Source organism: Balearica regulorum, chromosome 2, assembly GCF_011004875.1.
Source record: "Balearica regulorum gibbericeps isolate bBalReg1 chromosome 2, bBalReg1.pri, whole genome shotgun sequence".
NCBI lineage: Eukaryota > Metazoa > Chordata > Aves > Gruiformes > Gruidae > Balearica > Balearica regulorum.
The window spans coordinates 72,538,473-72,565,017 of NC_046185.1; the positions used below are offsets into that span (position 1 = coordinate 72,538,473).

At 42.1% G+C, this 26,545-nt stretch overlaps 1 protein-coding gene across 3 annotated transcripts in view; it reads left to right on the forward strand.

Annotated features, from left to right (window-relative positions):
- Positions 1–26,545, forward strand: part of EPB41L4B (erythrocyte membrane protein band 4.1 like 4B) — a 196,230-nt gene that overhangs the window by 109,799 nt on the left and 59,886 nt on the right. For all 3 annotated transcript variants that reach the window (XM_075744687.1, XM_075744688.1, XM_075744689.1), the window contains exons 16-17: positions 12,207–12,388; positions 17,861–17,976. In XM_075744687.1, coding sequence (XP_075600802.1) covers positions 12,207–12,388; positions 17,861–17,976 — 298 coding nt within the window. The remainder of the gene's footprint in view (positions 1–12,206; positions 12,389–17,860; positions 17,977–26,545) is intronic.

A 26,545-nucleotide genomic window follows, 5' to 3' on the forward strand; every position in this document is an offset into this window, starting at 1 on the left:
CTCAGGGGTACCTGTTGAACTGTGTGTGCAAACTTTCCCCACCCCGTTCTAAAGTGGATTAATTGTGCAAGTCTAAAATCTTCTTTTTACAAGTCCAGCGTACACTTAGAAACTCTTCTGTAATCTTATTACAGGTGACAAACACTGCCTTCGCTTCCACTTGGGGGGGGACGGAGGGGCAGTGTGAGCGAGTACGGCGCTAGGCATCTGAGAAATGACACTGATCTGAAGTCCTGTGTCTAATCGGCCACGTTCTTCCACAAGCTGGAGAGTTGCTCGATACATCTTGGCTGAGGGGATCTTGTGATTGTCTCTCTGCATACCTTCCTCCAGCATTTAAGAAAGCTGGAAACCAGTTCTTCAGCAGAGCTCAGGCCTGGCTTTCCACTCGCTGTATTCTGATTTACAGTGGGGTTACTTTTGCCCTGTAATAACGCTCTAATCCTGCGTCCTCTCCCCAGGAACTGGTGGGAGACTCAAAAAGCTGGTGATACCTCATCTGTAACTTGGGATGAAATACATCCCTCTTCAGCCCCAACCAGGCCCTGGCATGCAAACTAATGACTAATATTGAATACTGAAATATAATACTGAATTACAATACTGAAAGCGTTGGCACATTTGGTAAATTGTTTTAGTGTGGGCTTTTTATTTAAACTTTTCTTTTCAGCTATTTTTCTCTAGCTGATGTGAGTCACAGGCAAAGTGAACAAAAGGAGCAGGTTTTGTAATGCATTTCCAAAGCTGGCAGTCAGGGGTTTGCACACTTAAGGAAAAGAATCAACAAGTCCTTCCAGACCCTTTTATCAGCAAACCCCTGTGCAGATTGACCAAAAGGAGGATTGCTTTCTCACACTGTGGATGGGAACAAAGCATATATTACAGCCTTGTGATGTAAAATGTTATTTTTTTCCTTCCTTCTGGATGAGTGTTGCAGAAGACGTCTCTTCAGCCTGCAAGAGGAGTGTCAGAGCTTGCATCTGATGTTGAAAATGGAGCTTCAGCTGCTGACAAGGAATACGCTGGGGAGCATCTAAGACAGGGAAAAAATGAGTATATCACTTGCTTCTCAGGGATCAAAGTTGGCTAGATGGAACCCTCTGAGGGGGAGGAGGAAGACAGTTCAGTGCCGCCATCGTCTGTTTTCAGAGAAGGTTTTCCACTAGTCATTCCAGTTTGTGTATCAAGCGGGCAGGCTACTACTACCTAGCTCAAAGGAGAGAAGTTTTAACACACATCCATCTAACCTGACACACCAGGTCTCTGGAAAGACTGTTGGTGATGAGTGGTTTTCCTCTTCTTACTCTGCAAAGGAGAACCAAGGAAAGCAGTCTTGTAGGTGAATGCTGTCATTGCAGCATTGCTAGTGATAGCCAAAGAGACTGTTCGAGCCAGAGCTGCTACAGACCAGCTGGCATTAATAGACATAAAATAGGAACCATACTTTTTGAAATTGATCTCAGATTCTGTGTGTTGTGCTTTGAAAAGGGACAGATCCACCGGGACCCTAGCTTCTTTTGTTAAGATTGCACTAGCCAAGAATCTCCTTTGAGAGCCAGCTTGAACTAGCACTCTGCTGGTCGAGCCTCTACACCCTAACCAAACTCGTGCTACAGTGAGGAGTGAGATTTCAAACTGTTTCAGAATAAATACTTTTTCCTACTTTACATTCAAACTGCAAATGCTTGGAAAAACACAGTGCTGTTAGGTGGGCTCCCAAGTTTTAATGTTGAAGGACCTGCAGGAAGATCAGTCCTTTCTTTTCAGCAGGCAGCAGACACCTAGAAAGATCCAGCTTTTGGATAAAAATAGTAGTATTCAAAGTAAAGAAGAAAAAAATGTAAAGGGACAGACCACACCTTCCTCTCCATCTCTTGCATTGCAAGAGTACATTGCAAAGCAGTGTGTGATAATGGTGAAGACTTTGCTCAGCTTCCCTTATTTTCCACGTACTGTTGTACCTTGAAGTGACTGGCCAAGTCAGCTTCCTTTCCAAGTCTGTGTGCTGTTGCTGTTGTTACCACTGCATCACAAATAACAGATAAAAACTTCATTCAGCTGGAGTTTCTCCCTTGATATGAGTCACTTCCAGTAATAAAGTTTCTGCAGACTAAATGCTGCTCTCAGCTACTTACTAATGACTGCTTCATGACTGTCCTTTAAAGCAAAACAACTTATTTTAAAACAGCTGGTTTCACAAGCAGTAATCTGAATTTAGTTGTAAAGTTCACAGATCAACTGTGCACTGTTGACTGCACTTATTAGTAGGCTGCTGCAGAAAATGCAAGCATGTCTGTAATAACTTGCATATTGCTTTTAATTTCAGCATGTAATAACGTTCAATTCTGAACTGGAGGAAAAGGTCATGTTTAAAAAAAATACAGTATTACCATCCAACTTTCCTAAAGATGGTGATTTTTTTTTCAGATAGAGACTTGGTACAGAGGGAAGACTGGTGGAGATGGGAAGTTCACCAGCTTGATATCTTAGACCCAATGTTACTTCTTTGTTTTGTGTTTCTGGAATAATGGCTTTCTCTTGACTCTGTGGGACTGCTCCTTTTGGTTTGTTGGTGTCTTACCTTCCATGATGTGTTGCACGTATCTTTTCAGAAGAAATCCAGTTCATTTTCTCTCTGGCAGCAGAAGCATTCATGATGACTGCCTTAGTCATCATACCTTCTGACAACTGAGGAATCTTCCAATTTAAAGATGAGATTAATATTGAGCTAAGGCTATTGGGGAAACAGTGGAAATGCCCCTAGGGTTCTGTTTTCAAATTGCCACCACAGCTACATTTCCACTTTTGATTGGGTTTTGTACTTTCTGTCTTCTAAGTCTGTAATGTGCTTGTCTGCTTCGCATTCTCCTTTTCCTTTTTCCTTGCAGTAGTATGACCTTCAGCTTTAAACTATCAAACAGCAAAACCTGCAGCACATCAGATCAAAGATGATGATGTACTGAATTAAGCAAGAACAGATGTTTCAAATAGGAACAGTTTAGAAAATCTGTAGTTCCTAGATTAGCAATGTCATATGTTGAAAGACTACAAAAAACAGTATTTTTTTTTTAAATAAGGCAATGAAAAACATCTTTTACTTCCTCCATCCTGAAGAAAATGAAAGCAGTAGCCACATCTAATTAGTAGTAGGAAGTACTGATCTAATACAATCTAAACTCCAGATTGAAAGCTAATTATTTATAAATTTTTTATCCCCACTAAATGCAAAACAATCTGTGCTGGGATTATAATTGCAATTGTTTACCTGCCATTATCAATTTCTACAATTTTGAGAACCTTAGAGAAGTAGAAGTACAAAACATTACTACATCTCCAGTGCTTTCTAAAATCTGCAGTGACATAGCAATGAACTCAGGAGCTAAACAGATGACAAAGTAGCTGTGTTCCTTTTTGTGTCGAGGTGCCAAGCCCCCGAACTGTGAGGCCTTGTTGGCAGGCAGGAGGGCCGGCATCTTGGTGTACCTGACCTGAGTCCTTCTCATCAGTAGGAGTGTAGGAGTCAGGCAGGAAGGAAGGAAGAGCTCAGGGAAAAAAAATGGGCCAGGGAAACAAAAAGCTCAAGTAGAAGGTTTAGGAGAAGCAGCGTTTTACAGTGGAACATGCAATGGGAGGAACTGGAAAAGGAAGAGCAATGAAGTCTGCTGGAGACTGTGGGAATGGAGAAAAGCATGACTATCTCCTTCTCTGGAAATATTCAAAACCCTCCTGGACATGATTCTATGCAGCATGCTCTAGGTGATCCTGCTCTAACAGGGGGTTTGGACTAGATGATCTCCAGAGGTCCCTTCCAACCCCTACCGCTCTGTGATTCAGTGAAGAGGAATGAAGGAGGCAAGGGCATTTTGAGACTTCAGCGTCTGTGCCTTCAGCACCTGGTGCTCACTGAATCAATAAGCGAGGCTGGTGTGAAGCAAGGCTCTTTAATGTAAAACTGGATGCTGCTTCTGTGTCAAAATTCTGAGCCCAGGAGGGCTCCGTTTGTTACTCATTTTCAGATTCTACTGTTGTATTTAACGTGTCTCTCTCATTCGCAATTTCTGACTTTAAAAAAAAGTCAGAAAATTGCTTTTAAGATAAAATGAATGGTTTCTTGCTGTAACTGAGATGAGTTGCCCAAGTGTTGCAGTGAGAACAGAGATAGGACAGGTTGCAAATTTGTAAATAAGAAAGCCCTTGCTGTGCTGAGTGATTGATTTTGTGTTACATTTACCTGTTAATACTGTCTTCTGAGCAACTAAGTGAAAAATTCTCTCCTGCCTTGATAAGAGGTTTTGCTTGCTGTACACCGTACCTGCTCAGTGGCTTTAGTGGTAATGTGTTAAAAGGGCAAAAATCTATAACCTAAACTGAAGTCATGTGTGTGGCAATGGTGTCAGGTATGTTCACGCTTGACTTCTTTAAAATTACAGCAAATTACTGAAAATTCAGAAGAACGCATATTGCTTTGTAGGGCCTTAGCAACATTCGGAATCTGAATAATTTAGAAGCATGAAACTCCTACAGTTAGATGAATTTTTTTCAAAACGATGCTTTTTCAAGGACTTTCAGCTTTTTTAGGGACAGAGACGAAAAGGAGGTTTTGTAAGATAGGAGCGTATTGTTAAGGGAAGCCAAATCCAGTGGATTAGCTTTAAGGCTAAAGTGATTCCACCTTCCTAATCTGCTCAGTGTGAGGCTGCTGTAGTTCCTGGTTTGAGAGCCCAGCCTGTGGAGATGCTGAGTATGTATTCCAGAGATGTACATACGCACAGAGTATGCATTCAGCCAGCCATGCAGAGCAAAAGAAGAGGAGAGCAGTGCCTTTACCAGCACCCACAAACAGCAGCACACAAACATGAGGCAGCACAGAGAGCTCAATCCTATATGCATACACCCCCACAGAAAACAGGACTACAGTGAAGGAGGATGGCCTAGGCTGCAGTGATCAGGCTTGACCAGCCAAGCATACTGACCAGCAGCTTGCTTACACATGGCTCGTCCCTTTTCTCCCCCTCCTCTCCATTTTCCCACGCTTGTTCTTCCCTCATGCACATGGATTCTCCCGTACCCTTCCCTTGTCTCCTCTCAGTTACCCTTGCTTTTTTTCCCCGCATTGCTCCCAGTTTTCCTAAGTCCGTACTCAAATTTCCCAAGGCTACCTAGGTAGTTTGGACCTTATGTGGTATTACTGATATGGTTTCCTAGGCAGTGCTGGGCTTGCAAGGTTGTTCCCACCAAAATGTCCCTAATACTCCCCTTCAGTGCTCTGTGAAGTTTGGCCATTTCTCATGTAGCTCTTCCATCACTACCTGTGAGATCTGGGAATCCTTCAGGGTACACTCTGTAACATTTGTTAGCTGCTTACGCTTTCATCTGTTACGTCCAGCAATTTCTTCTGTCCCATCCCATGGTTTCTCATGTTCTCCTCTGTTAGCTAAGCCTCAGGCCTGTGCCTGCTTCTCTTGTCTCCATGCTTTGGCAGGTGTGTGATGCTGAGGAAGGGAGAAAGAGAGAGGGATGTGCTTGGCTTTGATGGCCTGAGTTATTTAATGGGTTAAGTGGTGGAAAAGGCTGTAGCATGGTTAGCAACCTGAGATCAGCTGTAGGCTGTCTTGGAGGCCGAAGTTCCTTGCTTGGTTTTGCTTCTATTGTAAACTGAGTTAGCTTGCTTGGATTAGCCACCCAGAGTTTTATTTCCCAAGGACAGGCATAGGTTGTCTGCCTGTGACTGAAAGAGGAATGCAGCACTGACTTGGGGGAGGATGTAATCCGTCTTCTTAGAAAATTTTGTGTCTGCTTTTCAGAGCTTTTCTCATCTGCAAGGACATGTGGGACAATGAATTTTCTTGACAGGTGATTAAATATCATTAGCTATCGTTATCATTAATTAAAACCATTTGTAAATGAAGAAAAGCAAGTTTAGTTCCCTAGTGGGCATATTTTGCATGACAGTTTTGCAAGGCAGTATTTTATTAATGATCATTATGTAGATAAGGTGAAATCTGTGAGGACAAAGGCTTTGTCGAGTCGACATTTGTTTCTCGGTACTTTATTAGAACATGCTTTGCCGCAGGCTCTGTTCTTCTTGTGGAGAATTCCAGATTACTCCTGCTTCAAAACTTAGTTCAGCATCTTCTAATGCAGGAAGATGCTGCACGTACTTTCATCTCCTACAGGAGAAATTTTCCCCGCTCCCATCACCATTTCTGAACAACCACTTCCCCATCACCATTTTCTTCCTTCCTTCCTTCCTTCCTTCCTTCCTTCCTTCCTTCCGAGGTTGGTTTGTCTGTCTCGGAGAAGGCTGCTGGCTGCCCACTCTGCTTTCTGAGGTGTCCCTAGGAATGGATGGGGACTGCTGGTCATCCCTGGCAATGGGAAGAGGAATCTGCAACACATCTTCCCAGGCCTTCCCTAAAGGATGCACATGGGCCAGCTCTCCTGTCATGTGTGAGGGCAGAGCATGGAAACGTAACAGCGCTGTCAACTTTATACATCTCACAGTTTACGAAGCCAGTTCTGGCCAGCAAAGAGGTCTTGGTTACATGGTGCAGGGAAAAAAAAAAACAAGATAGGTTTGGTTTAGTGATCCCAATGCTCCTTTACTTAGGAACACTCATTGCTTTTTTGTGTCCCAGTCCTTGGCTGCAAAAATGAAACTTCATCCTCTCTCTTTTATAAGCAGTCCTGCTGCCATGGTCTGTGTTCCCTTCTTGTGTAATGCTGGGTCCTCTCAAAGTCTTTTGCTTCAACCAGTGGTTCTGGCCAGTAACTGATACTCATGCAGAACACTACCTTATTCCTATCCCCCCATTTCCTCTTCATTCCTCTCCACAGGGAAATTTCAAGAGTATGCAAAATCCGAAGACTCTTTGTGCCACTTTACATACTCTAGCAACACAAGGTGTGTGTGAGATTCTAGACATGATTAAAGCAAGTTTGGCTAAAAATTAAGTTGGGGCTGTTTTAACTTCTTATGAAGCGTGGGCATCCCCTTCCAAAGGGAGAAACTAAGCCCAAAAAATGAATGTTTGACTTAACACAGCTGTTGAGTCTTATCTCCTCAGCTGCCACGCTGAAGCTTCACACACATTCTTCACTTCTGAGAGTCTTTCCTCCATGCATCCACATTAATATACATACATGTCAACATACTCTTTAACAGTTCCACTGGCTGCCATTTGGGAGCACATCTACTGCCCATTTTAATGTTGGAGAAGGTATTGCTACAATATGGTGATGGGTGAAATGTCTCCTATTAGGAATGAAGTGGTTGGGGGAGCTTCCCAACACATTTAGTACAAAGCCTGCAGTGTGGGTTTGAGCTGCTGAAAGCTGCACAAATCTCCATCAGGCTTGCTCTGAGCTGTGGATGGGGGAGGATTGAGAGGAGTTGTGGAGATATTTGTGTAAAGTTTGAGGATTTTTAACTATTAGAAAATTGCGGTGCAGAAGCAGTGTGCAAAGCAAGGGTGGTGATGGGTGTGGTATTTGTTGAAGGTTATTAAAAAAATATCACAACCAGACCTAGAAACCTGGGATTTTTTTAAACCACTGTTGAGCTGTAGCAGGGAGGGTCTAAACTCAATGCAGAGTCATCCAAGAGGCACAATAGTTTGAGCCTGCTTTTTGCTATTGCCCCACCAGCCTCCCCAAGGAGGTGAGAGAAGAGAGCCCTACTGTTTGCTCTCCAAGTGTAACTTCAGACAGGTGGGAGATGCTTACAAGAAGAGTGTGGGAGAAGGGGACGTGGACAGGGTGCAGGAGTAAGCTTGCTCTGGGACACAGGTGAAAGATGTTCATGCAGGTCTGCACAGTTATGTTCTACAGGAGAATCAGGATGGCAGCTGGGGGGATGGCACAGAAAGGCAATTTTATTTTTTTTTTAAATCTCACAGGTCACTCACAGGTTGCACTAAAATGGGAAGTCCTCTCACACCAGGCCTGTCATGGATGAGAGAAAAGTCCTGAATGGGTTATGATCTTAGCACATGAGAAAGTTTAGGATGCAGCTCAGGGGGAATGATAGTGTGTTTGTACTGTTAAGTAGGAGTAACCTGCTTCACAGCTGAGGTTGGTGGGGGGTGGGGACCCAGCCAGTTTGGGAAAGGATCTGGTGTTCTTTAGGATCAGAATCTGAACATGAGTCAGCAACCCCAGGCTATTTAGGAAAAAGCAAATGTCATGTTCCAGAGTATAAACAGGATTAGATCCCATAGGACATGGGAAGCAACCCTTCCTCTTTGTGAAGCATTTGCTAGGCCTCAACTGGAATGGGGTGCCCAGTTCTGAGCACCACATGTCAGAGGCAGAGCAGGGGGAAGCTGGGCAGACAGGGATTGTAAGACGTATCAGAGCTGTAGGAAATGTGTGACGCATGAGGGGCAACTGAAGAATTCTTAGCTCTTAGACTCTGAAGAGAGATGTGAAGAGCCGTTTTCAAAACCACAGGTTTCTGTAGCAAGAAAAAACCTGTTCACTGTGCCTGTGATGGATGGGAGAGGGAAAAGCAGGCTTAAATTGCAGTAAAGGAGAAAGGATAAACAAAGTAAGTGTAGGCCTGGTGAGACACTGAAATCGATTGCACAGGAGGTCATGGAGTCTGCTAGGGAAGGTGTGGAAGATACATTCAGCCAATCGGTTGGGGTAACACTGGCCTGCTTAGTTCAGTTTTGAGGGGAGAGCTGGACAATTCAGTCTTTCACATACCTTTCCGTTGTCCATTTTTCTATGATTTCCTAACACTGTTGTATGTGTGAGTTGTACACTAGAGGAATGGTTTGGTTAGGCAGCAGATGGCTGAGGCACATGAAATATAAGAATGTCAACTGAAAATAGCTTTTAAAGCAAAGGGTGAGGAGTATAAAATTGGGATAGAGGACTAGTAATGTAAATAAAATTTAGAAAATGGAAAAAGTAATCAGAAGATACATGTTATTTGCCCCATTCCTCAATATGCTGCCTTTTTGGTCAGAAGAAACTAAGTATGTGAGTGTGAGACTAAAGGCAATACTTGCAAACTTTGAATGGCTTTTTTTGAAGGTTCAGCCATCGTTAACTGAATCCTCAGGAGTGCTTTGCCTGAGGAGGGACAGAGAAGGATGAAACGTTTTCTTCCTTTACAGAATAGCCTGTAGGGCCTTGCCCTATTTTCCTTGGAGAACAGGAGTTGGTTGTATAGGAAGCAGTTGGAGCTTGTTGAGAAAACTACACAGGTAAATAACAGAGGAAAAAGAGGAAACCTGCAGGACAGCCAATTGACTATTAAAAGGTAAAACAAAGGTGTAACATTAGTATACTAGGAGACCCAAAAGATAAATACAAGAGAAAAGATGAAAACTGATACCCATCCATGTATGCACATAGTCTGAATCATCATTTGATGCCTGGGGAGCAAGTATGAAAGCATGGAGGGCTTAGGATGTAGTCAGAATGTTGGTTCATTGGAAGTAGTGATGTATTTGCATCAGTGGGTTGGGAAGGATGTATGAGCGCATTATCTATTCAGGTAACCTAGACAGAAGCAAGCAACAGAAAGAAAAGTTAATGGCAAAAAGATGCATTGAGGGGAACAGTCTCAGGTCTCTACATTTAAGACAGTGGAAGAACAGAAAAATAAGTGAAAAACAGATGTGATAGATGATAATAGTGATGCCACTGTGTAGAAACTGCACTAAGATGTCCAGTGTGCCCTGAGTTATAGAGAGTACACAGAAAAGGGATTTGGACTACTCATGATATTTTTGTTTGGGTACTGTCAACGCTTCTAGTAGACTGGCTCTGGGGCTGCTGCAAGCCCTGTTTATGATTGTTCAGCAACTCATCAGTCTAGTAGTGAGGGTATGGGTGCAAAAGTCATCCTCACCCCAACCCCATATCCATCAGAAGTGTAAGAGTTGACTGAGCACTGAGATGAGTTTGCCTCAATATCTCTTAGTTGCTATCAGCCCTGGAAGAGTGCAGATGACCACACACTTTTAAATGGGTCAGCAGTTTCAACATGGGATTTCACATCAGAGTGCACTGCCTGGGTATTGGCATCCTGACTGGAGCTTTGTGACATACTGTCTTCAAGGACTTCAGTGCACATCTGAACATCAGCTTTGCTGGGCTTGCTCTTTATTTCTTTGAAGTGATGGTCACCCTGCATTTTACATTGTGTGACCACTCCTCTGGACAGTCAAGAAATGCGTCTAGAAAATTTGGTGCATGTTTGGCATCATGAAAGCTACCTCATGCCCATAGCAATATGAGGAGTCAATGTAAGGATTTGGTGTGATCTCATCCATTTTGAAAAGACCAGTTGAAAATCTGCTAAAATAGCCTGCCAGCAGGTGAAATGAAAGCAACTCCCAAGCACGTGGGGTTTTATGTCTTGAAAAAAAAAAAAAATTGAATCATAGACTAAAAAAAAGGATGTGCTGAGGCTCCAGCTTAAAACTGATCTTATTTCCAATATGAGTTTTAACTGTGTGAACAAAACCAGCTATCCTCTCAGTCCAAAAATGTCACTTCAATCCAAGGTGCTGGAAGAGAGAGCACAGAAGAGCTGTTACAATTAGTGTGCAATCTCATTAGCCTGTACCTTTTTCCCCCAGTAGGCACTTGCTTGATTTGATTACAACAGTGAAGATATAGTGCAGTTTCAAAAGAGAGACCAGTCCTGGATTATCTGAGCTCACCAAAGCTGTCCCCTGTGGATCAGACCCCTGTTTGTATTGTTTCCTTAAGGCAAATAAGGCATCAGAAGTGCCTTTATTGGCAGTTGTTGCTACATGCTGGGAACCTGCCAAGATTAATACACAAAACATTGCCCTCCCCACCTCCTGCTTTCAAAAAATAATCAGCGAAAAAGTGTTATTCAATTACTAGCCAGTCGGAAACCTCATGTTGTCAGAAGTTGTTACTAAGAAGACAGTGGTTATTAATGATGTATGGAGTTGCATGCTTCAGCATATCTTTGGAAGTGATACAGATGTGTTTATTTGCAGATGACTGGTTAATTTTGCTTTGAATTCGTAAGTAATCTGCAGAGAACATATGTAGCAAGTAGCTAGGTATAATTTATTCATTGTTCCTTTAATTACTCTGTTTTTCTTGATTCCATATTGTCAGGTTTTCAGCTGCTGTTAGTAATAAAAGCAAACTGAAAACCCATGCAGCCGAAGATAACATTTCTTTAGCATGTTTCAGATGGGCAGGAGATTCATCTTTTCTTGGAATTAGTTGATTTACTGCAACTGCTGACTAATGCAATACTACAGAATAAGTTAAAACCTTATAAAAATTTTAAGCACTCCTCTGAGGAAAGCACATTCAAGTCATTTGCAGCAACTATGTAAAGTTATCTCAGTCTTACTTGGTTGCTGGCATGGAGAAAAAACATAATTTCTAGAAATTCATGGTCATTTCAAACAATAAACTGAAACAGCATCAGTTAAAACTACCAAAGAAAATCAACAGTGTCATCTGACACCTCTGAGTTAGAGATGATGAATTAAAATTTCAATAGGTTTCCATTTCTCCAAATATTGCAAAATGACAACAGTTAATCCCCTAACTAAACATATGCAAAAAACCCAAACCCAGTTAGTTTACCAGCACAGGTATGATTCCTTTTTGACCAAGTGCTATTTTGTATGTTGTTACCTGTAAAGCCTTTTCTTTCCAGCAGGGGATTGTTCTCCATTTTTTCCCAAGTCACAAATTTTTCATACAGCTATTTGCAGTGTAAATTTGGAGGCCCAAACTTTCTCAGGAATGTAATGTTATTCTGGGACTATTCCTTGGTCTGCTCTTCTGGCAATTTCACTTTAAAGGAGGTATTGTTTGTTGCCTGGCCAGTCTCCTATCCCAGGTGAAGTTGCAAATTCCTGCAGGACAAATTTAGATGGTTTTGAGAATCATATATCCAAAGTCAATCAGAATTTGACTCAGTAGAAGAATCTAACAGAGATAGTGTAGTGTGTAAAATAAAAAATAACTCTGATATTAAAGTCATGCCAAACAAGCAGAGGCATCCTTTTTCCTCACCTTATGAGTCTCCTGTTAACAGAAAACTGTAAAGATTTGGGACATACTTTGTTAAAAATTTTACTTACAAAAAAGCTATGCAATTTTTCCCAAGAAAGTTTGCATTTTGTCTTTTCAAAACTACAATTTGTCCTACTGTTACCACTCTAATTTTAACTGAATTTACTTTGTAGCTATCCCTTGAACAACAGTGATCTGCATCAGTTCAACATTGAGGAGAATGGTGGAGCACCATATACCACAAAAATGCCTGCAAGGCACCACCACCACCACCGTCATCACCACCACCATGCAAATTATGGCGCCCTTGCTCCCGACAGCAAAGACATTGTTTCTGGAGTTCCAAACCCAAACAGTAAGTCCACTGCAGTGAATGTCATTTTGGTAACTGTGCTGCTTTCAGGTTTGTCTCTGGCAAACAGGCAAAGAAAAGGAAAGGAAAGCAACATGCATTTCAGTTTTTCTCCATGAAGAATATGCTTCATGCTATTATTTGCTAGCTTTGTACCATGTGCGAATGAGACAAGATTTGCAATTCCCTGGCTTTGCTGTGGGGTTATGGGATTTCGTGTTAGATTGGTGTTCCACAGCTGAACAAATACACAATTAGTCTCAGATACTGAGTCTCTAGCCACTTAATACAGGCTATTTTTTTGTTGTTACTATTTTATTTGTATAGTTTTCACAAACCTCTCCTCATCTGCCATTGTCTTTTGCTGATCTGCCCAGCTGTCCTTCAGCCTCATTGTTTGGATCTGACTCTTGTTTTCATGTCTGGGCACAAACAGAAATTTTGGAGCATTTGACAAACAGCATCTTGCTCTTAGTTTGGGTAATGGGAACAATTCCTGCTCAGCCCCAGCTACCATGACCTGAGTATGCTTGCTTGCTTGGTGGACAATTCTTGGCATGTAGAAAGCAAAGAGGAGAGAAGCCTATTTGTTCCCGATGCAACCTTGGGGTGTTTGGGCGTAAGTCTCTGCTGCTGAACATGTACAGGCTTTTTTAAGGGTACATAGCTCGGCAAAATGTTTGTAGGTTTACACAGGAACTGGAAAAGAAACATCCCTGCCACTGAGTAATCCTGTTTCTTGCTCTCCAAATTATCACCTCTGCACACGGCAGTGCGTGAGATGCTGAAACTCTGTAAGAATTTCAGAAGATGGGCAAAACAAGGTATGATCTATTATTTTCATTGCCTCAAGGGGACAGTAAGTTCTTCTTTGCCCAGTTTTTGCCTTTATAATTGTAAATCACCCTGAGATAGGCATCCATTATGGAAACTTTCAGCCGAGGCAGTTAATCTGACAGCTTTCAAATTCCTGAAACCAGGATCTTGTAGTGAGTGGTGCCGAGTGACCTTGACTGTAGGCTGTCCCACCTCAGCAGTAATGCACCGGCACCTATCTATGTGCACTGGCACTTTAATGAGATTTTGGTTCAGAAACTCAGAAATATTTTCTTTAATTTTCTTACCCAAGGAGAGGGAGAAAACAGTTTTTAGGAGGGAAACTCAAGAGGTAAACCACAAGGCATTGTAGATGTTTAAGGAAGGAATCCTAAGCAATACAAATTGCTTGCTGGGGCTTTAAGTGAAGCTACTCCCTTAAGAGCATCCTTCAGGAATCGTGCTGTCTTTCAATGATTGTGTGCTCCATGCTGGCATACCTTCGTGCTGCAAAGTGTGTGGGGCTGGCATGGTGTGCTGCCAGTAAGGTCTCCCCCACCTGGTGCTGCCACGGAGGCCCGTGGCGGACCACTGGGCACTCCTGCACCACCGATGTGTGTCCGCATCTTGGTTGTGGTCTGCAGTGACCGGTGCCAGCTGGGAGGGTGACACAGACCACCCGGTTGGGTTACTGCCGAGCGGCTCGCCCTGGCTGTGCACCTGCTGGGCTTCGGCCAGCCGGTCACAGGGCCACCATGAGTGGCAGCTGAGCAATGGCGGCTGAGGGGTGCTGGCGACGCTGAGCTGGAAAGCCTCACCCGGGCTGTCAGCCTGGTGCAGCCGGAGGCGGTGACCTTTCTAGGGGGTGTGCCAGCCCGTATTTTTCTTTCCCAAATTAGAATTGAAGCATGCCAGGAAATTCAGTCAGCGCCAGCTATGCTGCTGCTAAGTGCCCCAGCCCTGAGGGCACTGCAGGGCCCATGTCCCCTCCTGGGGGTCCCCCTGTCATGCCCATGGCCCAGGGCCCCATGTCAGCCCCCCGGGGCCTCAGGCTCTGCACCAGCAATGCTGCAGCAGAGCTCCAGCTCCCCACAGCCCTGCCATGGGCCCTGCCAAGCCAGGCCCACCTGTAGAGCGGCAGGTGATTAAAGAAACAACAGCAAAAAGCACAGTACAGGGTGATTATTCTAGCTCTGTGTCTCCTCTTAGGCCTCAGTGCTTTCCTGTGCCTCCTTGTTGGTGAAATAAGCTTAGAAAATCCTAAGGGCAAACATCAGGAGCAGTTCTGTTTGTGCCCAGTGAGCGTTACCTGCGAATTGATATGTGGGGCCCGGGAGGCCGTGTCCCCCCAGGCATGGGGAGGGCAAGCTCTCTCCCCAAAACCCCGCACCACTTGCAGGGTGCAGCCTCCCCGGCCTGCCCAGCAGCTGCGATGCTCCGAAGGGGCCTTCGACAGCCGAGACATGCACGTAGCACCGATTCCTGGAGATGGATGTACCTTTCTCTTAATTTTGTCTGCTTACAGCTAGTTCATGCTAGCTATTTGATTAGAGAAAAGGGAATCGGTGCTGGTTCCTGACACGGCCTAGTGACAGAAGCACCAAATGCCAATTCCCGGTTTCTCTACGGGAGCAGAAAGGGGCAGGGGCACCTCCGAGGGGAGGCTGTGGTGCAGACCCGCCGGCTGCGTAAACAGAATCAATGATGTTAATCGTTTGCAGTTTGAGGTGACAGGTCTGGGTGCCTTTTCAAGTTCAGTGCTCAGTGGGTTTGCTTTAGTTTCTTTTGTTTTTAATGGATCCTTTTAAACACTGCTCAGGCTGTTTCAGCTCAGAAAGCAGTCTTGTGGAAAAGGCTCATAGTTTATGTGCCGAAACGGTTAGGAGCATGCTGTCTGTCATTGCGGAGTCTGTGGGACAAGAAAAAATCAGTCAGTGAGGAGACACTACCAGGGGTCTGTGTCAGGATCCTGGGGACATGGGGGACCGATGTCTGGCTCCAGGCTGTGTGGAAAGGCCACTGCTGGGAAAGTGTTTCTAGGAAGTAAGCAGTCACTAACCTGGGGACACTCTCAGGGAAGAGAGTGCTTGTGACCAAAATATCTCAAGTGGAAATGCCTAGAGAGTCACAAGGTCTTGTGGGGGGAATATGCTGTCCTAGTTGAAGCTTTCTGGTGAAGCTGACAGAGGTGGGGCTGTGCACACCAGTACTTCAGTTCAGCTACCTTTTGCTTTTCCAAGGGACCATGGGCGTTTTGTGGTAAGTCCAGTTCCTATGGACTTATCTCTGAGCTCTGAGGTTGTTTTAAATTCATCTGAAGTGGAACACGGAGTGACCAACCCTCATGTTCCCAGCATCAGGTCGAGAGGGAGAAAGCGTCTGCCTTTCCTCCACTTACACCTATTCTGATAAGTGCCAAAGTTCCAGCGCAATTCACAGGACATGGGCAGGAGAGAGGGAAACAACAGTACGCCCAGCCAAGGTTCCCTTTAAATACTGGTGCATGTTTCTCAGAAAACACATGGCCTGGGATTTTGTTACAGAAAACAAACCTGGGCCAGACCTGCCTGATTTTTCACATTCCAAGTAATTTGTCTACTTCAATTACTGGAAGCAGTGAAATCTGGTGAAACAAATCTGATGTGTGTTTATGAAGGCAGTTCAGCAGAAGATGTTGTTTTCCTGCTTTTGGCCTGATTATCGTATTTGTGATGCTGCCCTTCACCTCAAAGCTAATGTACACAGATCTTATCTTTTTATGCAGCAGATCTTCCCCCAGTATATTCGCAGAATCCCAGTCCCAGGGACCACTGTATTCAAGAGCAGTTAGCCTGACAGCACCAGCACTGAAGCACAGAGAGGGTGAGCCGCTTGCTAAGCCTAATTGGCATGGCAACATCGTGTATGGATTACCAGGTGCACGTGAGCAGATCCACTGGCAGTGGCTGGGGCTATCACCAAAAGCAGATGCGAACAAGTATGCAATGTACCTTGCAGAATTTTTATGATGAAAAGTGATGAATGAGAAGAGGGGTCCCAGCTTGCTTCTTGAACTCTGGGCTGAGCTTGCAGGTTATCACTTAAAAAAAGGACATCCTTTATTCCTGAACTGCTCACTGCAAAAGTCCTGGTGTTACCCTAAGCAGAGAATGGTGTAATACAGACTGAGTTCCAGGCTGAAAACAGTGCTTTGAAAAACAAAAGTGCTGCCAGATCCTTTCTTGAAATGAAAGCCTGGTTTTGCCAAGACTTAATGCCGACTCAGGAAATGTATGCCTTTTGTAGGACTTAATTTTTTTGCCTTTTTTAAAATCTATTTTCAATTTTGAGCTAAAAGTCTAAACTGGCTAGCTTATTTTCCCAAGCTCTCCTTTCAAAAAAAAAAAAAAAAAAAAGCTTAAAAGTCAGTTTGAAATCACAGCAAACTTGAATAATTTAAAGAAGACATTTTTTCCCCCACTGTGTTCTTTCTCGCCAGGAAAATAGAATGTGTTTCTTAAAAACAAAACAAAACAAAAAACAAAACACCATCATATCTTATCTTGTGGCTGTGGTAATTTATTCCCAGGTATCATCAGGCAGTTTCACAGTCTCATATCCATGGAAGCAGCCATGGTGTGAGAAATGCCAAACTCTGGCATCACTAACTTGTGATGAGAGACCACCAAGGGGAAGTCAATGCTGATATTGTAACCCCTTGTAGGGTATTATTACCTCAGGGTCTGATAATGTTTCACCAATGCCAAAAACAACTTTTTGTTTATATCCCTATAAGCTGGTTTTAGCAGTTTGTCTCTAGTCAACAAAGCCCTTAATGTATATTTAAACAGCTGTAGAACTAGATCTTGAGTGAGTAATATTTAATATTCTTAGGATAGCTTAAGAACCTGATCCAAACAAAACTGCAGTCAGTGCAAGGTTTTTATTGATTTCAGTGGGCTTTGAATCAGACTCCAGAGATTACTGGATTGTTCCCAACTGTTATTACCTAGAATCCATGGCAAAAAAGAAATACAGGAGGGCACAGGGATTTATAAAATCCTCATATGATGAAGCTCATTTTTCTCAGAATACTTGCAAATATACCTATATATGCCATGCCATCACTAAGATGTTGGCAGAGACCCTTCAGGGCTGTTTCAAAAAATATTTTTCATTGTCTTTCTGTGTCAGTGGTTCACTCAAAATCTGTTGACAAAGCACAGCAAATTCCTGACAACAGTCTTAAGAAGGCTGGCAGATAAATAAAGATGTCTGAGAGAAGCCAAAAGCTATACTCTGATCTCTTTACACATCACATGTTCTGAGAGTGGCACCTTAGCTGCATAAATAATCCCTCTGGTGTCAACTGGGTTTTAGAATATAGGGTGGGTAAAAGGGGGGAAGTTAAGGAGAGAAGCATCTAGCCCAAAGCTGGAAAAAGCCCTGCTGAAATGAAAGGATGGGCAAGAAGGAGGAGGAGAAGGAATTGTTCACTAAATAGAAAAAGGAAAAATGACCTGACAGGCATAATTATGAAACATTTGAGATGGTCTTATAGGGAAGATGCTTTGCTGACCCTGTCTCTTCAAATGCAGCTGAGTGTCTTGCTCTGCGGTTCTTCTGTAGCCTTCCTTCAGACTGTGTTTCTTTCTTTCTTTCTTTTGGGCATCTTTTTAGAACTGAGCTCAGGACTTCCCCTTCTTTATGATGAAACTTCTCATCTGAAGAAAATAGAAACGGAGAGTGTGAAGGTAGTTGGACCATGGCCAGCCCTGCACGTCAGCATGAACAAGGTATAGCATATACATATATACTTTTACATATATGTGCCGGAGAGCCCCTTTGTTACTTCATAATCAAAAGCTGCTGCTTTTTCACCTCCAATTCAAATTAACATTCACTGGCTTACTTTTTAATCACCACTCACCATCTCCTTGTGGGCCTGGGTTTTGGGTTTTCGATTTAGCATTTCCTTCAGCTTTGCCTTTTAAGATTTCAGAAGCTGCTGCAACAATGTTATGATGTAGTTTTAGTTTAGTTGTGAAGAGTTAGTCATCTAGGCAGCCCAGAGCTGTAAAAAAATAACAACACTTTAAGTGATAAAAAAAAAAAAAATCTTGTTTTTCTACATGAGGAGTCAGCGTTATGCCTTAAACCCCCTCCAGCATCTGATGTCAGTGGGTGTTTCATGAGTGAGTTTTTGCAGGGGTGGCAAAACAGCCACATCCCGCTGTTTCTGCCAGAGCTCAGAGGCCACCAGGTCAGTGGCTCCTTGTATCCATGTGAGGGAAAATCCACTGTGCCTGCACCGTGAGTGCTTTGAGCTGAGTCTGGATAGAACCACAGAGACCGGGACCTCTGGTTTGCAACCACATCAGTCCTGAGCAGAACCCAGTGAAGTCAATGAGAGCATTGCTGCTGGCTTCAAATCAGGTGGGTCTGGGCCCCCAGCGACCAACCTGTTAAAAGAAATGTGGCATTTTGAGAGTTTTCTGTCACTTCAAGGGAGAAGTCGATTAAATTACTTTACCTTGGTTTTACATACATCCTTTTGTTATTGATGTTATTTCAACAAGTGTTATGGAAATTAAAATCAAAGAGGAGGTGGCAAAGTGTATCAAAAATACAAGAACAAAGGGGCTGCATATCTATATAGCATAATCTTTCTTTTTTCTGGATGAGATAATCCAGGAGATGGAAGTGAAGGCTGAAAATCAGTGTCAGGTGTTTCTAATAAAAAATGAAATCTTGGAATATTTTTCTTTAACATTCTAGTTTATTGAAGTTAATCCATAATGCAGTGGATTTTCTGTCATGAATATTTGCTTGAAGAACCGTGTTCAGGGTGTGTCATGGGGTGGTGGTTAGTTCAGCTAAGGACTGCAGTCCTTATGCCTTATGAATGTGGTCATGAGGCAATGACCTATGTCATCATTTCTGGAGACTTCTAAATGAACAGATGAAGGTGGAATATTTTAGACTTTTTCCCAAATCTGTTTAGTTATCAGCTATGAGGAGCTGTCATTTTGTCTGACTGGTTGGTTTGAGGGGGAGAAAAGTTAAATCACAAAGTAGACAACCTAGGGTGAAGTGGAAAAGAAGTTATCTTTTTCCCATGGACATTTCTCAAGTTCTTCTTCTAGAAGAAGTACTTATGTACAATTATAGTACTATAAGTACAGTTTTTTATAGGCAAAGCTAATTAAGCATTGACATTGTTTGCCAAAGGAAAATTCTTCATCTCACAGATTCATCCAGTGAATACCCCCAGGTGTTGTGAGAGGAGCACTGTAGTTCAGATATATTTAGTGATGCTCTGTCTTAACCCCAGCTAAGAACATTCATTTAGATGCAATGTCCAAACCATGCTTTAAAGGACGGTCCTACACTATTGAGCATATTGATAGCTCAATTTGGCATATATAAAGGGCTTAAGTGAAGAAGTGAGAGGACTCTCTCCATGTTGACCATAGTGCACGAGTGGATAAACCAGTCTAGCCTGTGTTGTGCAAAAGATCTGAACAGATTATCTCAATGGAACCCTTGTGATCTCAAAATGAGTAGATTTATGGTCTTTTTTCTTCCTTTAAATGAAAACTTAAAACACTTTGGTCCTGTATTCCACCGTACTGTACAACTAGTCCCAGTAGAGTCACTGTGAATTCTGCCTGGCAAAGCCTCAGATCCTCTCGCTCTTCTTTCTTCTCTGAAAATCCGTGGAGAGAGAAGTCGACTCTTCCATAATTAATGGTTTTCTTTGGCTTGTTCTGACAGTTCTAGAATCTTCTCCACGGTCAGATGATTTATTTATTTAAGGACTAATTAGCAGAACCCAGTATCACAGCAAGTCAGCGCTTCACAATAAATGCAGCTGCAGAGTAAATGCAGCCTGCTGTGGTAAGACTTCCATCAGTCAATATTTAGGTGATGAAAAAAGTCTTGCAATGAGCACTAGGAGCTCCTAAATGCTTTTGTTTCTGGCAGAAGCTCAGCAGAAGGCAAGGCTAGAGACATGGGCTGTCTAATGAAAACCCTCCTCTGGCAGTCATAGAGGGTTTGGGTTTAAGAGCTGGGCAGCAATCCCATGAGCAGTGGTTACCATGTGAATGCAAAGGAGGCCAGTCCCTCAAAATTTATTAAAATTGCCATTTTGAGCCATCTGAAAATTGTATGATGCTCTTGAAGCAGGCCCAGAGTCACCACTGGAAAGCAATCAAACCCTTACATTAAAGTCTGCGGGTTATGACCAACAAATCATTCTGAAGTTCTTTTGGCCCCTCGCTTATGGTTTCTTCTTCAAGCACCATTTTCTGACCTAGATGCTAGTGAAATGTGTACACAGAGCTCATAAAGCTAAAACAAACAAACTGCAGGTCTTTGAGCTCTGAGAAGAGCCTGGAGTCGCCTCAGCAGATGGCTTCTCCAATGAAAGAGAGGGACATGCTGTAAATGCTGGGCTAACCCTGGGCTGAAATGCTGTGGCAGCGGGACAGGTTAGACAGGATTGAAAATCCTTAAACTGTGGTAAACTTTTTTTTCTGAGAGTGTGGCCTTTAAAGCTCCTTTGGTTATGGTAGATAACCAGCTACCCAGTCCAGTAGCAAACAGATTTTAATGAGTCGTCAGTGTGTCTAGTTTCTGGGAAAAAAATGAAACATTAACAGCTCTCCTGCACCACTCCATTGATTTCTATTCTACTAAGTGCTTTTTATTCCCTAGTTCTGCATCCTCTGAAATATTATGCTTAAACAAAACCAGTGAAGCAGTTATGAAGCTGCTTCATTTACTTTATTTCTGAAAATAAAGCAATGGTTTCCACATCTATTGTGGAATCCCAGCTTTCACTTCCTCTCTTCCTGTTGCTAATTATTATTTTTTTCAAATAAAGTGCTTTGGGGCTGGAATTTGTCAGGCTTAATATTCAACCCATAGAAGAATTAACATGAAATTGGGTAAATTAGATTCAGCAGTTAATTTGATTGTCCACTACAGCAAACTTCGTCTCATGGGAATGATGAATGGATGTGTCCAATCTTTTTTCCAGAGCTGTTTGGTACAGTGGACATGTCTGTCCACCTGCTGAATGATAAAGTCAGTTTCAACATGCGTTTCATGCCTTTTGGTGCCAGTGGACTCCTTAATCTCCAGGAAAGACAAGCCTAAGTGTTGTAGCTGTGAATGTATTTCTGATTTTCTTTCTTGCATGCCTTTCCTTAGAAAAATATATTCTCCCATCCCCCCCTTGCTCCATGTGTGTATGTGTATATATATATAATATAAAGCCAAGAATGTATTTTTAGCATTTCTGAAATCTTGGGAGTTTAGTAATTATTAGTTCAGATTTAATTATTACATAAAAAGAAAGAATACTAATACAGTCCAAATTGTTTTGACCCCTTTTCCTGGTGTTATGCTCACCCTTCCCGTACAACCCTGTCTCCTAAGCTCAGTGACTTCATTCTGGTGGGGGGCAGAGGGGGTGTTATGGAAAGTCCTCCAGGAAGAGGGATATGATGATCATGTTCGTGGTTTCTTCCTTCTCACTCTAGGATCCACTTCAGGTCTTTTTTGTATGTTCACAAACACACTTTTACACCTTGCTCTTTCTTCACTGAGCTGCATCTTCACGCTACACCCAATTTACTATACATGGTGTCTTTTACATATATGTGCTATGTGCTATGTACTATGTGTTTGCTCTCTTCATTGCCCCTAAAATCACTTTTGTCCAGCTCCAGGTCTGCACTTCTTTAACTGACCATTGGTGAGTTGTTTATAAGTGCGGGGCCTCCAGTGCCAGCCTGTGCCCCTTGCATTATCACCTCCACACCTGCGCTCCTCCACACCACCCCGTGTCTCCATTTCTCAAGACCTCTGTTATCATACCAGCCCTGTGTTGCTTTATAGTACATCATTGTGTTAGAGTCATAAATTCTGCAAAGAACAACTGCTTGTGTTACTGTTTTCTATATAAAATTATTGTTGTTACAGCTAAACCTAGTAAGACAAGTAGGTCAAGAAAGGTTCAGACAGAGCAAGCCTGATGAGCCTCAATGGCTTTGCAAACTCTGTTCAAAGGTTATGGCCTTTTGCTAGCATGGCAGTACCATATTACAGGGCTACCCAGTTATGTTACTGACTGCTTGCAAATGATGCCACTAAGAAAAAAGCTATGGAACTACCAGCCCCATGCACAACTGCAAACCCTAAAGTTACTACAGTTCCAAAAATCATTTGTGGTTAAAAAAACCCCACCAAAACCAACCCACTTTGTTGATATATCTGAGACCCTTCTGTGTGATAACCTGATCAGAGGGTGTACCCCAGGAACCATGGCTACCATGACCCAGTAAGGCTATCATGAAGCTTGGCACTGACAAAGGCAGAATCTAATAATATTGAGCAATAGCATTTTATAAAATAAATTTGATACCAGGAACTAAAGAGGTTTGCTCCAAGAATATAAGCAAGACAAGATTTATTGGGAGTTATATCTTTCATTAGACCAACTGATAGTTGACCTGAGGAAGGTCTTGTGTATCTGACAGCTTTATGAGGGTTTTCTTTTGTCTGTTTTTCCAAATGTATCTTTCTAATAAAAGATGCAGCTTCTGCTTGAAAACTTTGCCTCAAATAAGAATAACACATCATCATACAGGTCTTACTATTATGGTGCCTGTTCATAATTGGTGTTAGCTATCACAGGGAAAAAATTCAATAAATCTCCTGGTGGAAAAGGGGCAAAAGAGTCTGTAGATTTTCATGCACATTGGCAGATGTAGTTGAGTCCCAGGAAACCAAAGGGTTTGACCTTACATAGCTGATGTGCATTCAGAACCTCTATATCTGTGTTGGCTTCATTAAAACTTTACCTCCCACTAGTAGTGATGACTAGCAACAAAGAATTGACCTGCGTTCCTAAACAAAATATTCATTCTATTCTTCAGACATCTCCAGCTAAATGCATGTTTTAAACATACTGTTTGGCTAAGAAGGGACTATTGGTAAATTCGCAGAGGCAAAGGTCATGGATCTTGCTCTTGGTACAAAGTTTGATATGGAACAAAGCATAAGCCTTTAAAAGCAGGGAGAATGGAAATGTTAAGTACAGGAGTGGTATTGCTGTATTTCATGCAACTATTTTTATATTCTGTATGTGTACTTAATATTCAGTTAGCTTTGCAAACTAAAGCCAGTGTCATCATTATCTAACACTGTACAAATCTGCCTTCAATTCTAGTATCAGCAAATGTAATTGAATTTAAAGTAAATGTTTGGGAGGAGAAAAGCAAACCTAAGACCTCAATTATAAAAAGAAAAAAAGGCATCTAGTTTTATGTGTGTTTCTATCTGAGCTTGTTTAACCCACTTCTATCAAACCCATTTAAATGCAATTCTCCAATGTTCTTCTGTGGAAAAATAAAGTTCTGCATCAATGGTGAAAGTGATGTGAACACATTGCTATTTTTTAGTACCAGCAGGACTGGAGATGGAAAATTGGAGTGTTATCAGGTATCTTAACTTAATGGATTTTTTCCTTCATTTCTAAATCTTTTAGAATGAGTTTAGATTGTAATTTTAAGCAAGAAGATTTCCTTCAAATGCAAGTTTGACTCTCTGACATTCACTTGAAAAGGGCATCTCAGGTTTTTCAGAATTACATAATAAGAAATGATAAAATTGGAAGTTTCATTAGCATTATGCCATGTTTAGTTTTCTAATTACTTCCACATATAATGCTCTTAGTTTATAAATGAAAATAAAATTTTAATAACTACCAACCTGCTGCAACATTTGAATACCCAACTGCTATCTTTATGCTTCACTCATCACTGAAAGCAAAAAGGATTCTGGAAATGTAAGATCTCTTTATTATACAGCAAAATAAAGTAGATTACAGCTTTCATTCTTGCAGCAATAGTGTATAAGGTTTTAGATCTTTGATTTGTTTATAAACTAAAGAAATGAACCATAGAAGGTACTGTATGGTTTTGTATAGTCCTGAAATGTTGGGGGTTTTTTTCTTTTGCCTTCTTGACGACAATTATACTTTAGGAGTTGGGGGATGAATGGGCTTATGTGTACAGATTAGTGGCATTAAGAAACAATAGGAATTTATATAGATGCTTAGAAGTGCTAATAGTCTGCAGTAAGGAGGTGCTACTTTGTTCTGTGATTTCAGTTCAATTTTAGTCTGGATCTTCAGTGCCATTGCACATATATGTGTAATAGCTAATCAGCTATGCAAGAGCAGAATTCAGTAATGATTCAGGATGTGCTGCACTGGCAGAAAAGTCCATCATTGCCAAGGTAGGCTGGCAAAGAAGTGTTTGCCTTTCACATATGTTCAGAACCTAGAGGAGGTCCTGGTCAGGTCAAGGGCTCCCAAGCCCTATATGGGACTTGTGTGGAATAGCATTACCACTGGGGCAGGGGGAAGCGCCGAGGCCAAGCAGCCGATTGCAGCAATGTCTGTTCCTCGTGTGTGATCAGTCACTAAAGGTGCTGCTGCTCTTAGTAGGGTGCAAGCAAAGCAAATTTTGCTTGTCTGAAGGTTGAAACCCTTATCATCTGACCCAAACAAAGGCAATGCAAAACTGGATGCCCAGGAATGGTTTCCAAGAAGGCCGCAACCTCCAGCAGCAGCAGCAGCTTTCCCTTTTCGGCCACGTCAGTGAGCATCAGCGTTTGGACCTCTCAAGTTATGAGAATCTCAATGAGAGAGTTGCACATCAGACCCCGCACTGGGGACAGTCTCCGTTATGTCTGATCTAATCCTCACTACAGCAGGAGGTTTAGACCTTTTGAGGGTTCTCAGCTAAAGGACAGCTCTGAGGGCTTTTATCCTGCTCTTGGTCAATGTGGGCAAACTGGGAAGGGGAGGAAGAACATAAGGACCAAAAAATATCCATATCCATCTGAACCACAGATGGATAGGACTTTGTAACTTTTCAAGTTACAGAACAAGCTTGTGTCCTAAACAAGCATTAGTTGTCTTGATTTAGCTAGTAAAATACAGTAGCTTAATCTTTCTTCACTGAAATGATATTTAATTATTATCCAGTGTTAAAGGTGGATTTTGCATGGCCTTTAGAAATGCCACTGCTTAGCGCGTTGTTCTTTCTGCTCTTAGAAATCGATACACTTAAAAGTTGACAATAATAGCAGCCTTTTTAAAGTGTGTAGTAGTGTATTGTGGCTAACAAGACTATTGTTCAAGGAAAAGTTGTGCTTTCTTTACAGTTAATTTTATCCTTTTGATAGTCTCCACTTCTCAGCTTCATGAGTATCCCGGAAAATCCACCTATGGTAAATTAATATTTCATGGGTTTTTTTCATGTTTGCCAGAACTGCCATTATATTCAAGACTGAATAGATGACTACAGTTCCATAACCTGCTGCAGCTAGATGCCATCACTTTTCATTTTAAATATTTTCTTTTTCCCTTAGGAGGAAAGTGGGGAGAATAAAAAGTCAAAAAATATCTTCCATTAAAAACAGCAAATGTGGCTAAGCAAATAAACATGGAAGAATTATTAGAAATTTGCCAGAGAAAAAAATTTCATAACGGGCAATCTTGTTCAAAATCATACCTGGCAGCTATGGTGTTTTTGAATGCAGAAATCTGCTGGACCAACTTTGCTTACACATGAGAAAGATCTTGCAGTCTCAGTGGAGTTCTGCAGAGGTCTGGCTCTTTCCCTCCCTAGTGTTTGCAGAAAAGTTTCCTCAGGCAACATAATTGCATTTGTGATTTGCTCCACTTGCAGAAAGTGTCCCCCGAATCTTGATGTTCCCTTTTGTCTGTGATTGCTCGCAGACCTGAGAGAAGAGTCAGTAAGATTGTAGTTACTGTCAGCCAGTGGGATGCCATGGGGGAGGGCAGAAAGAAAAAGGAGACAGGTTTTGAAGTTAAAGGGCTAATCATATGGTAATTTCAGTAGCTAAAAAATGACCAGTTCTGTCTTGAAATACTTTGCCCGAGGTGAACCTCAAGGATGCGCTAGACCTGGTTTACTGATGCCTTCTACCTGTTTTGGCTGAAATCTGAATGACACCACCACATATCTGTTCTGTCCAGGTGTATACAACCACTCACTCTTTGCAGCAATGACAGTGGAAGGTGAATGAATCATCTAGGCTGTTACTAGGTTGTAATTCAAGTCTTATTTCCAGGAAGAACAGGAAAGTTTGCAATGGCTGTTATGCCATTGGCCAATTCTTCTTTAAAAATATATAGGATATTACAGATTGATTGTTTAAGAGTTCACATTTACAATCCTGGTCTCATTTATACCCTGTTTGTTTATACATTAGTATTACACTGTCCTTTTTCTTTTTTTTTCCTATTTTTTTCTTTTC